This window comes from Cydia fagiglandana, chromosome 9, assembly GCF_963556715.1.
Source record: "Cydia fagiglandana chromosome 9, ilCydFagi1.1, whole genome shotgun sequence".
Lineage (NCBI taxonomy): Eukaryota > Metazoa > Arthropoda > Insecta > Lepidoptera > Tortricidae > Cydia > Cydia fagiglandana.
The window spans coordinates 1,048,233-1,063,150 of record NC_085940.1 but is presented as its reverse complement, the minus strand read 5'-3'; the positions used below and the strand labels follow the sequence as shown (position 1 = coordinate 1,063,150).

The 14,918-nt window shown below is 38.7% G+C and overlaps 1 protein-coding gene and 1 long non-coding RNA gene across 2 annotated transcripts; one reads left to right on the top strand and one right to left on the bottom strand.

Annotated features, from left to right (window-relative positions):
* The first annotated feature begins 8,364 nt into the window (after window positions 1-8,364).
* On the top strand, window positions 8,365-9,515 carry LOC134667584 (uncharacterized). The gene is made up of 2 exons (XR_010098657.1): window positions 8,365-9,025; window positions 9,324-9,515. It is a non-coding gene; the product is annotated as an uncharacterized LOC134667584 (long non-coding RNA).
* Window positions 9,516-12,049: 2,534 nt separating this feature from the next.
* On the bottom strand, window positions 12,050-13,534 carry LOC134667108 (protein FAM234B). Its single transcript, XM_063524390.1, has one exon. It carries the CDS (start codon window positions 13,418-13,420, stop codon window positions 12,089-12,091), a length of 1,332 nt encoding a protein of 443 aa, XP_063380460.1. The 5' UTR covers window positions 13,421-13,534; the 3' UTR covers window positions 12,050-12,088.
* Between the last annotated feature and the right edge of the window lie 1,384 nt (window positions 13,535-14,918).

Below are 14,918 nucleotides of genomic sequence, written 5' to 3'. Positions count from 1 at the left end.
TGCAACGAGTTATCTACCCTCGTAAAAAGGAACCCACATCCGCGGTATTTGGGTAACAGTGGTCCATTACCTCGGTAATAGGCGATTTCGACATTTTGGTTTTGATAATTATTTTTTCCTTTATAATTTTCTAAAACGAGGCCAGAAATTAAAATAATATAAACTTTAATTAACAAACTAACATTAAAAAATATGTCTTGGTCCATACACCGCCGGTTTATGCTTAATTTTTGGCTCTTTTTGGGAAACTTGCTTAACCCCCTCGTTAATAGGGGTACTTACCTTATTATTGTTTATTTACTGGAGATTGTGCAACCCGAGATTATTAATAAAATTGATTGATCGAAGACTTTATTGTATATAGTTCATTATATATTCATTCATAAACATTTTAGCACACTTTACCTACCTAGGTATCTACTATTAAAATATTGCTTTTATTGATTCAACATTCCGATAAAACCGCGTAGGTAGGTATATAATACTTTCCCGGTAAACGGTGTAGGTAATTACTAATTAGATAATAGCAAACGTTCAAGCTAAAACGTACTTACCTACTTTTATATATTAGGTACACAAAATTAAATATAGGTATCTTAGTAGGTAACAAAAGATATATGTAGTTTATCGGCAACCGCAACTCTTAACTTTCATGTTAGGATAACTTTTAAGCACGACATTGTTTTCGTCGGAGATATATATCAAAATGACAGGCTCTAGCTCGGTCGGCACGCAGCACGGCTTCGGCACACCGACAGCATCCTCCAGTCTATTCAAGAGTGCTTGTATGAGGGCGTGGCCGGTCGCGTTAGGGAGGTTCGGAGGCAGACAATCGCCGGAGCAAACGCCGGCATCGTAATCGTATGGAGCAAGTACGTAGTCGCTCCATCCTAGGTCTGCAAATTTGACGGTCAGCGGCCGCCGTTGACACACGTGGTCTGGCACGCTTGTCACTTGCTTGACTTGCTTTGATGGAGACAGGAGGACGGATGGTCGAGCGAACTTGTCAGCTGGCGTGGTGACGCGCACGGCTGGCGTGCAAGAGTTGCAGGGCATTGGAACTTCTAGTGGGGACGTTAGGTTCTCAGCCTGAAAATAGAAGACGCGCTAAAAAATGGACTTGGTACTTTCGCCAAGTCGCCATATACCTAGCCAAGGCACTCACATATCTGAACACGTCTCTATTGCCACGGCGTAGGCGTTAGAGTGCGTGTTCAGATATATTTGAGCTCCGATACATCTAATGGCGACTGTACGAGATTTTCGTAAGATATGGGTAGAAACAAAAATGCTATGTTTATGACTCTGTAATCGTCAGACGATTAATTAGTTTTATGTAGATACTTGAGTCAGCAGCAGAAGTTGCTAAGCGGGCGAGATGTTCAAAATAACCTTGAAACGCTCTTATTCTCTTAACAATAAAGTCGCGTCAAGATAATTTTGAGCACCTGGCTCGCTTAGCAACTTCTGCTGCTGACTGTACAGTTGCCATCAGATATATATCATAGCCGGCGAGTTATTCAAATATTTCGGAGCAGTATAACTTTTCAATACTTATATTTGTTTATTATTCTACACTAGTTATGGTCAATAACATCAAATGCAATTTGTCATAAATATTAGATCAGCGACATTTCTAAATAAAATGTAAAATTTGTACGGGACCCTCGGTGAGCGAGCTTTCTAATATTATTACTAGATTTTGCCAGCGACTTTGCTTGCGTAGAATTAGTAGAAACAGCAACACTCCTAACTGTACATCGGTGGACTGGACCTTATTAAGTTATTACAAAAGGCATAAGTCCACCAAATGGTACCGTAGTTAGAAAGTACAGCGCCTGGATACAATCTAATGGCAATAATTTTGAGCATGATGTACTAAGCATGTACCTAGGCAATTCATAAATTTTCTCATTTCCACTGTCCACCCCCTCCCTCTGCCTCCTTTTCCCTGTTTAGGGATGACTCCCGACATAAAAACTACCTCTCCTCTAACTATCTCTATGCCAAATTTAAACTAAATCCGTTCAACGATTTAAGCGTGAAGAGGTAACAGCATATTAAGTAAGGATTAAAGACTTACCCGTTTCTCAAGGTCCGGTGGCGCACCATTTGCAGTTACACACAGTGCAAGCAGCACGCTAATCACGACGCACGCGCATGTTTTTGTACGCATCTTCAACTTGTTCATGTTCCGTCTGAAAATTCACACGGACGCACAGCGCACAGTGCCTGCGCCAATTTGGAATTGGATCTCGGGTTTTAAGAGCCCATCAACTGCACACTAGCGCCACTGCTAAATAATCGTGATTATTTAAAATTGAGAAAGATATTTAAAAAAGAGGGCCACTACACTGTATTTTGTACACTTAAAGTACATTTTGGATACATCAAACTAGTCATTATGTTGCTGGATTCGTCGATCTATTAATTCAAAACAAAAACGGCCGTTTTAACTTTGGACGCATTTTTTAAATATCTCTCGTTAAATTTAAATACTTATTAATCACTACTATATAGCAGTGGCGCTATTGTGCACGTTGATGGGCTCTTAAGGTAACGGGAAAAGCTCTACATAAGAGTGTCCAGAAACTGATTAGAGACTAGCGACCCTGGGGCTTTAAATAAATTTACCCGAAAAAAATTATTTAAAATACGGACAAGATGACTGTGACCTCACGCGCGGCACTAGCCGTGCAAGAGTGATCCGTGCGAGAAAAGCGCTCTTTATTTAAATGATTCATCTCGTTGTTTATCATATTATTGTTATTAAACTCATCTTATCTGTTGTTTATCCGGGTTTACCCGTGAACGATAGTTTTAATTGGAATGAACGGTTGCCAAGAGTGTGACGACGTTGAAAATTAACGCTGTAAGTATAGAATAGCCTATAATTATATCTCGTCAAACAAAATGTAAAATTACGATAACTTCTTAGAAGCTCACAAAATAAATGTCGTTATGTATATAGTTAACACTGACTTGATGGCTTAAGGCCTGCGCGAAAACCGGCGGAGCGCAAGCGCAAATCACTTTAAAGTTATCAATGAATATAGTTATCTCTTCTATTTTAATTACATTCAGGTATAGATTTGAATGCTCTGAGACCGGCCATCACGGAGGATTGTTACTCCGCGGCATCGAGGAGCGCGTTAGGATACCGCGGCGGTAGGCGCCGACATCCGCCAGCATGCCCTGAAGCCTCCCGAGTGCGCCGGGACGACAGGGAAGAACTCTAACACTAGTCTTTAATCCCTTTTAATAGAGTACACGCGTCGGTAGGCGGCGGCATGCCGCGGATCCCCCGGCATGCGCTGAGGCCTCCTGAGTGCGCCGGGATAGCGCTGGGACGACGGGGGATAACTGGTGCACACTAGTCACTTTTGATAGTTACATATTAGGCGGCGGCATGCCGGGGGATCCGCGGCGTTGGACATGTCATTTTCTATGACGGCTGATCGGTGATCACGTGGTGCTTTCCATAGAAAACGAAGCGCTGGAAGCTCCGGCCCGGCCCCGGTCCGGTCTAGCGTGAGTCATCCTTTATTGCGATTAGTCCGGTTTCCTCGTTACGTTGTTTTTCATCAAATATCAAATTAATATTCCGTAAATGAGTTCGAAGAATCTTGGGAGTTCGAACCTTCGACACGTCCGGGTTGAAAGTGATATAATGCTTATCGCCAACAGCGATTCTTAGTAAAAACATATTATTATCATAAAGGAATTGTTTTAAATTACTTATAATAATATAATACTTACGTACACAAGCCGATTCTAGTGAACAAATAGGCATTGTGAGAATAAAATAAATGTTGTTTTATTATTTACGGCACGTGGCTATATAATATAAGCCCGCCGAGACAACATTCGCAATACAATCATTTAAATAGGTATCTTCTGATCAGTTGGCTATAAAAAAATGAAGATTATTTTCATATATTTTTCCTTACTTAACTTCATATTCATAAAAGTGAAGAGCGAATGCTGCGGCACTTTCACCGTTTCATTCGTACCAAAAATAGATGAATTCGGCAAGTGCGATACCACCGTACCATTCGCTTACAGACACACGGAATTCACCAATGGCAAGCCGGTCCGCGTCCGGCCTGGTCCGTGCAAGGTCAGAGTATGCAACGACGGCAAGCCGACGGTCGGCGTTTACTGTGGGAAGGGCCCATGCAATATCTTCGGCTGCAATTGCGATGGAGGGTGTATCTTAGGGCATTCTGATTATCCATGGGATCCTGTGAGGAATTTTATGGATCATTATTCGCGTTCAGTGGATCTCGCTACTAAAACCCCCACCCCGCAAACCATCAGTACCACCACCAAACCTCCACACACAAGAAAACCATTCTCGGCAATATTGTTTAAAACCAATAATAACATTAATAACGATGAATACACGTTCTATGAATATTGAAGATTTAAAAAATAAATATGTAAATAATAAATTATAATAAATATTATACGACTTTTTTTTAACACAAATTGACTAAGCCCCACGGTAAGCTCAAGAAGGCTTGTGTTGTGGGTACTCAGACAACGAAATATATAATATATAAATACTTAAATACATAGAAAACAACTATGACTCAGGAACAAATATCTGTATCATCATACAAATAAATGCCCTTACCAGGATTCGAACCCGGGACCATCGGCTTCATAGGCAGGGTCACTACCCACTAGGCCAGACCGGTCGTCAAATAACACACACACGTCACAACAATCGTCGTAATAAAAATATTAGAACACACGTTAGTCATGTGATATTCCTAGGATCCTAATAGTAACAAAAGGTGTTACGAAATGGTTACGAAAGTGTATGATAGAGTTTTTAAACTATTTCCATCTATTCCCCACCAGTGGTCTCGCAGGCGTTTTTTTTCTAAAACATTTATTTGCTGAAACTAAAAGCAATGGAATTTTTCGTACGACGTTATTGGCCGCATTAACAATTCAGGGGCCCATTTCTCGAACGATATTAGACTAATATTATTAGTTCACGAACTGTCAAATCGTATGGGTTGCCATGGCAACACACTAATAATATTAGACTAATACCGATCGAGAAATGGGCCCCCGTGTGAACTGAGGGTGTTGTCTCCCTGTTACACTAACGTACGAATTTACAAGTGCCCTCTGAACTGACAGTGCGTCGAGACCCCTTAGACCCCCCTATCCCTAAGGGCCCCCCCACATCTGGCGTCTTTCGAGCGTCGGCGTCTGTCGGCGTCGGTCCAGCGCTATGGAAAATGACGTCGCTGCGCAGTTGCGTCGACGCTGCGTCGACGTTGCGTCGACGTCGGCCATAGAATTGTAGACGCCGACGCTCGAAAGACGCCAGATGTGGGGGAGCCCTAAGAGGAAAGACTCTGTAAGTATGGCATTTTAAATAATTTAGCAATATATTAATTTATGTTATAGATTTACTTGCTCTCTAAACTTGGATACAAAGAATATAACACATTTTCGGTAATGTTTCCTTTTACTTAATCTCCATTCAACCCTCCAACTATCTACCCATTTGAATATCAATCATATCTATTTTATTTTATAAGCACGAAGATTAGAATAAAACATCATTGTTCCAAAATATATCAGCGTATGTTCCAAATTTAATTGTCTATCATTAGTCATTAGTTACAGATCACATTCTATATTTTAGTAATTTAATATGTTTGCTAAACAAAACATTTAATATAAATTTTAATTATTAATATTAGGTATTATATTACAATACAATTTACAGTGTAAATGACTAGATTAGTTACCAAATCTCACTAAAATGGATACCTAATTAATTATTGAAAATTGATACATTTGGATTTTTTCCTCTATTGCTAGTAAAAAATATATTTCAAGTGCTTATAATGTCATACGGATAATTATTTGATTTATGTGATTATTCCACTATATTGAAGAATTTTTAAAATCGCTTTCAGTTATATCGGAGCGCGTCCGATACGTTTAAAAATATCTGAACATGCCTCTTTTGTCAAGCAACACACGTATCAAAAATTCGTATTCGTTCGTATTCAAAAATTTTTTTAGTCACTAGAAACTAGAGTAATATAAGTAGGTAAAGAAAGAGTGGTAGGAGCTACGAAGAAAACTGATTCATGGAGCATACATCAGCACCTCTAGCACAACTGGCCGCGACAGGCGCGAGAAGTGACAGATCCGCGCGACTTGGCAGCTTGTCGCGTGTTGGCAGCACAACTCACGCGCGAGAGCCGCGACAAACTCGCGATCAGGTGTCACTGTCAGAAAATGACAACGATCGCGACTTTGAACTAAAATCCGTAGCACAACTGCCTATTTTGAGACAAAATATTCTCTCGTCTTTATGTCAATCCGCGAGTCGAAGTCTATGCGACTTTATAACGCGACTCGCTCTCGCGGGTGGTTTGCTTGTACTTTTTTAACTAAACTCATGATAATTATAACTTAAAAACAAGTTTCATATATTATGTAATAATATAATTTGTATAATTACTTATTTCCACAAGGGATCAGGAAGTATGGAACATTCAAAACAAACTATCCACTTAGTAGTAATATTTATAATCACGGTTAGATGTCTAATTTCAACAATCTTTTACTATTTCGGTACCGTTTGGAACCTTCCTCGACTTCAACAAGACATACCTACATGTGGCCTGTGCCCGCTGCTTCGTACAGATCGTACTGTAACAGAATGATGTAATACGTGGCTATAACCGGATCATGTCCGGCTCAAAATCATGCTTTGTATGAAATATTATCAGTCATCACCCACTAAATCATTCCATCCCCTGCCAACACCATACCGTGACGTGACTGGACCGAGCCGACCAACAATATTTTGAAGGAGTCGTTACGCTCATGTCATAGTCTGCGTAGCATAGGTACGGTTTTGTCGGTTATCATATGGTCTACCATATTGAAACTCCTCTAGATCTACCCGTGTTCTAGATGTTTCACTTCATGTTTGACAGGGCCTGATACGATCATGCTATGATACGTTGCTATCAGCATTAGGTATGAAGTGGGCCTTCGGGAGCTAACCTACTTTATTTTTGTTTCTTTTCAGGTAAAAATACAGGAGAAAAAAAAAACAATATTTAAATTAATAGTATATTGCTTTGCCTTATATATTCTTGCAATATTCGACTTCTTATTATTAAACCTAATATATATTAACATCTAGAACCACAATAGAGAAATTGTAAGAATCTTCTTTATTACCCTTGAAAAGTATTTTCTCTTCCTTTTTCTTCGACAATTAAATGTCCTGCGGCGTAGGACAATTAAATATCACCCTGGAAAGAAAATTGGTTCATAAACAAAATAATACAATATGGTCATGACTTCATCGAGGACTATGAAATAAGCTTTTCATATCAATTTGTCAAATCATAACAGTTACACAGTATTACACACACATGCCATTATTGGCACAAGAAAAATTATATGAAACTTATTTGAGAGTTACTGCGGCAGCTTAGATAGGTAGGTACGCCATAATAACTATTAGGGTTGTTATTAATAGTTCACTTCCTCGGTGGTGTTCTTAAAGCTAAAGCGCTTCTCACATCTTAGTTAATTTGGAAAAGGGGACAGCTCCGCGTTTGAAACCTACAAGCTTGCCTCGTGTGTTTCTTTTCCTGACTCTCCACTTCGGGTCCCGTTGGCACGTTCCTGTTAACAATATTTTCCTTTGGGTGCTGGGATATCAATCGTGTCTAGGATAATGCTGAACTTATTCTGAAAAAAAAAACACTATTTACAACAGGAATATGAGAACAAAACCAATAATAGCAATTCCATTAATTATAGTTACTTACAAAAATATATTATTTAAAGGTTTATTAAACAGAAATTTTTAAACAATATATATTTTAAGGAATATTATCAATATTAAGTATATAAGGCTCTATTACTTACATTTTTTTCATATTTTTTCCCATAATTAAATGTTGACAAAATTTGAAGTTCCTTGACTTTGACAGGAAAAACTTAACCATCGACAAAAAACTAGATTTTTTACCACCAAAGAACGAATGATTTAGCGCATCCCTGGTTTCCGATTCAGTGTTGCCACTTGCAAATATCGATTTGTTTAGACTTTGATTTCGCCGGGTAACACTGACGAGTCGCGCCGCGACTTTGAGTTCTCTACGCGGCTGTTGCAGTCGCGGGTGCAAGTTATGCTACGGAAATCGACAGATTTGACAGCTGCGGGAATGGCGACTCGAGTCGCGTTCTAAGTCGCGGATGCAAGATGTGCTAGAGGTGCAGTTGTCTTACCAAAACGCTATTTCGTAGTCGACAATTAACGTCAAGTAGTGGAACAATCAGCAACCCTACTTGACACCAGCACCTCTAGCACATCTTGCATCCGCGACTTAGACCGCGACTCGAGTCGCCATTCCCGCGGCTGTCAAATCTGTCGATTTCCGTAGCATAACTTGTACCCGCGACTGCAACAGCCGCGTAGAGAACTCAAAGTCGCGGCGCGACTCGTCAGTGTTACCCGGCGAAATCAAAGTCTAAACAAATCGATATTTGCAAGTGGCAACACTGAATCGGAAACCAGGGATGCGCTAAATCATTCGTTCTTTGGTGGTAAAAAATCTAGTTTTTTGTCGATGGTTAAGTTTTTCCTGTCAAAGTCAAGGAACTTTCAAATTTTGTCAACATTTAATTACGGGAAAAAATATGAAAATATGTAAGTAATAGAGCCTTCCTTATATACTTAATATTGATAATATTTCTTAAAATATATATTGTTTAAAAATTTCTGTTTAATATACCTTTTAAATAAAATATTTTTGTAAGTAAATATAATAATGAAATTGCTATTATTGGTTTTGTTCTCATATTCCTGTTGTAAATAGTGTTTTATTTTTCAGAATAAGTTCAGCATTATCCTAGACACGATTGATATCCCAGCACCCAAAGGAAACTATTATTAACAGGAACCTGCCAACGGGACCCGAAGTGGAGATTCAGGAAAAGAAACACACTAGGCAAGCTTGTAGGTTTCAAACGCGGAGCTGTCCCCTTTTCTAAATTAACTAAGATGTGAGGAACCACCGAGGAAGTGAACTATTAATAATAACCCTAATGGTTATGGCGTACCTATCTAAGCTGCCACAGTAACTCTCAAATAAGTTTCATATAGTTTTTCTTGTGCCAATAATGGATGGCATGTTTGTATACTGTGTACCTAACTGTTTATGATTTGACAAATTGATATGAAAAGCTTATTTCATAATAGTCCTCGATGAAGTCATGACCATATTTTATTGTCTACAAATAAATTTTCTTTCCAGGGTGATATTTAATTGTCCTACGCCGCATGTCGAAGAAAAAGGAAGAGAGAAAATACTTTTCAAGGGTAGTAAAGAAGATTCTTACAATTTCTCTATAGTGGTTCTAGATGTTAATATATATTAGGTTTAATAATAAGAAGTCGAATATTGCAAGAATATATAAGGCAAAGCAATATACTATTAATTTAAATATATATTGTTTTTTTTTTCTCTCCTGTATTTTTACCTGAAAAGAAACAAAAATAAAGTAGGTAGGTAAGTACCTAGAACTCCTAGAAGCCATTATTAATTAGCTCCCCAAGGCCCACTTCATACCTAATGTTGACAGCAACGTATCATAGCATGATCGTATCAGGCCCTGTCAAACATGAAGTGAAACATCTAGAACACGGGTATTATCTAGAGGAGTTTCAATATGGTAGACCATATGATAACCGTACCTATGCTACCTACGCAGACTATGACATGAGCGTAACGATTCCTTCAAAATATTGTTGGTCGGCTCGGTCCAGTCACGTCACGGTATGGTGTTGGCAGGGGACGGAATGGTTTAGTGGGTGTTGACTGATAATATTTCATACAAAGCATTATTTTGAGCCGGACATGATCCTGTTATAGCCACGTATTACATCATTCTGTTACAGTACGATGCAGCGGGCACAGGCCACATGTAGGTATCTTTTGTTGAAGTCGAGGAAGGTTCCAAACGGTACCTAAATAGTAAGAGATTGTTGAAATTAGACATTTAACTGTGATCCTAAATATTACTACTAATACTATGGCTTACTTAATATGTTAGATAGTTTGTTTTGAACATTTGTACCTACCCACCTCATCGGCTTCATTTATGTACAAGCAAGCGGGCTCCGTTGTTAGGTTCATGAAAGTTTTGTGTAAGGAAGTCTTAGGATTACTTTTACAAACTTACGAACCTGAATTGAAATTTAAAAATCCTACATATGTACCTAATTACTTAATTGAGTACCTACAAGCTAGCTGTTTGAAATTAAAGTTGTAAACATGATGGGTGTGTTGTGGTACTTGTAGGTATCACCGTGCATAATCGATATATGAGTGCGTAAAGCGCATTTAGTGATTGTTCCATACTTCCTTATTCCTTAGGGCAATAAGTAATTATACAAATTATATTATTACATAATATATGAAACTTGTTTTTAAGTTATAATTATCATGAGTTTAGTTAAAAAAGTACAAGCAAACCACCCGCGAGAGCGAGTCGCGTTCTAAAGTCGCGTAGACTTCGACTCGCGGATTGACATAAAGACGAGAGAATATTTTGTCTCAAAATAGGCAGTTGTGCTAAGGATTTTAGTTCAAAGTCGCGATAGTTGTCATTTTCTGACAGTGACACCTGATCGCGAGTTTGTCGCGGCTCTCGCGCGTGAGTTGTGCTGCCAACACGCGACAAGCCGCCAAGTCGCGCCGATCTGTCACTTCTCACGCCTGTCGCGGCCAGTTGTGCTAGAGGTGCTGATGTCACAAGTGTAGCTGTAGCTACTGACGAAAAATGTACATACTTACTACTAAAACAATTTACAACTAATATTATAAACAGAAGGCATTGAAAATAGACTTCCAGTTAATCCCGTTATAATATTAGCTGAATATTGTTGAGCATTAGAGTTTTCGTTCGCCGAGACATCTATTGTCAACGAGCAGTACTGATAAATTCCGCTACATGACGCTAGATGTCGACTACGAAATAACGCGCGTTTTGGTAAGAAAACTAAGGGGTCATCCATTAATTACGTCACACGAATTTCTAGGTTTTTTGACCCCTTCCTTGTCACACTTGGTCACATTTGGCATACCCCTTCCCCCCCTAGTGTGACGTCACATTTTTTCTACGAAATGGCCAAATCGAATTAAGTAAGTACCTAAGTATTATTAATATTTTATCGAAATATTTTTGACGATATAAATATTAGTAATTTTATAACCCAAAACTGCTTAGGAAAGAAAATTAAATGAATAAAAACGATTATCGTTTTAAAACCTTGTTATTTAAATGTAGAGTGAATAAAATAATTTAAATATTTTTTCGGTTACTGATGAAGTTAAAGTGACGTCACAAAGTTGGTGTCTCCCCCCTCCCCCATGTCACAATATGTCACATTTTCTTGACCCCCTCCCTCCCCCTAAACGTGTGATGTAATTAATGGATGTTACCACTCTTTCTTTACTTAGATTACTCTATGGTGTGAATCATAGTATTCTTAGAATTAAACATTATTAGCAACAAACAACTTAGGCAATTCAGATTCTAAACGAATAACTCTAACTACCGACGTCAAATGTAAATCATTAGGTTCCATAGGAATGTCTTTGGGACTGTAACTTTCAGGCGCCACAAATGTACTGTAATACGATATCAACTCGTGGGAATGATCACCGTCTAAATCTGCAATCATTAGTGAGTTGTCCTGATACTGTAAATCAGGCTGGCATATTGGCTGAGGAGTCGGAGTATCCACAGAACCCCGCACACATATTTGAACGATATCCGTCTGACTTACATTAACATTATGTGTCTGCATTTTATCAAATGACACTAACACAATCCGTTCCGATATATCATGAGCTGTGAAGTTCTCATATTTGATACATGATGATATAGAAGCAACATTAATCATGGGTCGATAGTAGAAAATATCATAAGTATTCTTCGGGCTATGATTCTGCACATTGTACTGGATATCGTTGACTTTCTGCGCACCCTTTGCCAGGTGTGCGCTGTTCCACTGTCATAACTTCAATACAAATCCTCGTATAGAGTTTGCGAAAGCAAAAGAACTAGGTCTCATCGCATATACGTGATTAGCAGTGTATTCCCAACTAGTGTTTGTAGAATTATTCCTACCTAAGAATAGTTTAAGCTTGACTTGGCAGTTGTTAGGGCATTCCCCAAAATTCTCTACGATTAACTTTCCAGGTCCGTTCATGAATATCTCTCTCGTATTCCCAATACTCTTCTTTAAGCTTATTTTCTGCTTCTTAGTAGCATTTGTTATCGGTGAAACGTGACTGACCACTGTCTGGTCTAACTTGGCCAACTTCCTGCTCAGAGCGGAATATGAGGTCCATCTAAAGGCTTCCGAAGACCCGTTTTTGCAAAGATAGGTGATGTTTACCAAATCTGACTCGGTAAGTAGCTTAACCGATAAACAGTCTTCTATAGTCATCGGTTCACCTATGATGTTGCCCGTAGCGCCGGAGATGATAAGCAAGGAGTTGTGGTTAGTGTTAGGCTCAACTGTAGCAACTGTCAACAGGTCATACACTTTGTCTTTATCCATGTCTTTCATAAGTATAGGGAAGTCTATAGCTACAATTTTACTAAAAACATTACCATGTTTATGTATGTACCAGTAATAAGTCCCGGAGATGGGGTTTATAGCTGCCAGCAACCCTTGGGAGCCTGATACAATGCAATCTTTCTGCTTGTCTCGGTTAACATCTATAAGGTGACAGTTGATCTCAGTCGGAATCCTTTCCTCACGAGTATACCAACCGACCTTACCAGAGTTCCCAACAATCAATAACACACCATTAACTATTTTGTTATTTTTTTCCGCATGCACCATATGGTTACCTCTATAGATGAAAATTAAGTTCTTCGTGTTGGGAGCGACTCCGTCCACAACCTGTATAGCGCCGGACAGCTCAATGTCTTCATATGGCAACTCCCAACTAGTAGTTTTGTCTTGCCACTCATTATTCGTGCAACTATTCAGCTCCGAGCACGGAATCCCCCATAAGAATATTACCACAGTGAATATACAGACCAGAATAGACGCTATGAAGGCGCATCGGCGCGGAAAAGACATCTTATTCGAGGTATCGGACTGCAAAAAACTTACGTTGTCCATGGTGCTTTCTACTGTGTTTTCATGTGTGTTAAAGTCATCCATATCGCTCAAGCTGATATTCTTCGCATGTTTAAGACCACTGTTGATGTCCAGATCGCTGCTACCGATGATTTTTGTCGCATCTTCTTTTCGCTCATCATCAGAATCAGATTCGGTAAGTATTTGCTTCAGCGGCGCGTAGATACCGCTATTACCATTGACTGACATGGCGTGAACATTAACGGTATTTTTCACATTGTTTATTTTAAGCGCGAATTGGTTAAATCGGCAAATTTATTTATAGCTTTGATGAATAAATAAAACGCTGCGGATCAATACAATGCATACGGCTGACTTTGACGTTTTCTTCCGTGACAGATGACAACTGAGGAACGCGTTTGTATATTGCCCGATGCTCTCACAAAAGTAGTTGAGTATTTCAAATAATATTTTTAATATAATAGTTTCTTGTGCAGTGGTATTTTATAATACTTTTTAATAACATTTAAATAATCTGCAACTTTTTATTTCTTCTGTCTGTTCTAGCGATACCTTACGATTGGAGGAAATCTAGGATCAAAATTTATGTTTCTGAACGCAATTCAAAATACGAATGCGTTCTGTTAAAATGCGTTCGGTTATTACTGTTTCCTATTTCTTCTTAAAGCAAGTATACTCTGGCACAGCCACATAGCCAGTAGAAAAAGGCGGCAATGTAGGCGCGCGTTGTCCACCTATAGAAATTTTAATTACGCGCCTTTTTCTACTGACAAGTTGGGTGTGTTTCAGTATCCTTATTTATACTATTGCGTTGCTTTAGTTTGTCAAAGAACTGTCTCATTTCAAACATAGACAAGAGAGAATCATACTAAACTTGGTCAAGCAGATCTTGTCAGTAGAAAAAGGAAGTGTCAGTGAATTTCGCGCCTTTTTCTACTGACAAGATTTGCTTGACCATCTATATATTTGCCTTACACTAGTACTAACACCCAAAAAAGATAAGGATGTGTAGTTTTTTTGTTCTTATTTACTGACAAATTTGGTTGGACAAACTATACATACGTGCACCCGTGAGGGCAGAACATACGCAATGCGATCCATTCCTGACATATTCTATGTTACGTGATTTAAGTCGGATTCATTGTTGATCACCAAGCACTGGCGAGTGCATATCCTGGCGATAGTAGTTTAGGAGAGTTTAGGCAATTAGGAATTACAAGTACAAATAAAATTCGGTATATTTTGTCAGAACGTATATTTGTTTCTGTATATAAATTATTTTCATGTTTAGCATACATTAGTCTACACACACGCACACACACCTCATTTCTATTATGTCACACTTATGTTGCACAATTGGTGATATTTTCTTAGAAAATGTACAAAACTAATTGAACTTATTTTGCATAGGTATGCTCGAAAATTTGGCGCAAAATGTATCGGGACCGTATAATCTAAAGACATAGTATGGAAATACCAGTATAAACGACAAATTCAACTGAAAATACGACTATGGCAATTCCACACTATGTCACTGCGGTGATACGGATTCGATTGTGCCATCAACATTATTATGCGCCATATTTTCGAGAATACACTCAAAAATAACGATAAGAACAGTTCTATTCATATCTTCCTGCATTTTAATGCTTCTCATGTGATAATATCGGCCACCTATTTCTTTGGTGCCCGATATCAGGATTATAGCAATAATATGAAACCCTCA

Coding starts and splice junctions, on each gene's coding strand:
- LOC134667108 (XM_063524390.1), bottom strand. CDS start 13,420: ATGTCAGTCAATGGTAATAGCGGTATCTACGCGCCGCTGAAGCAAATA.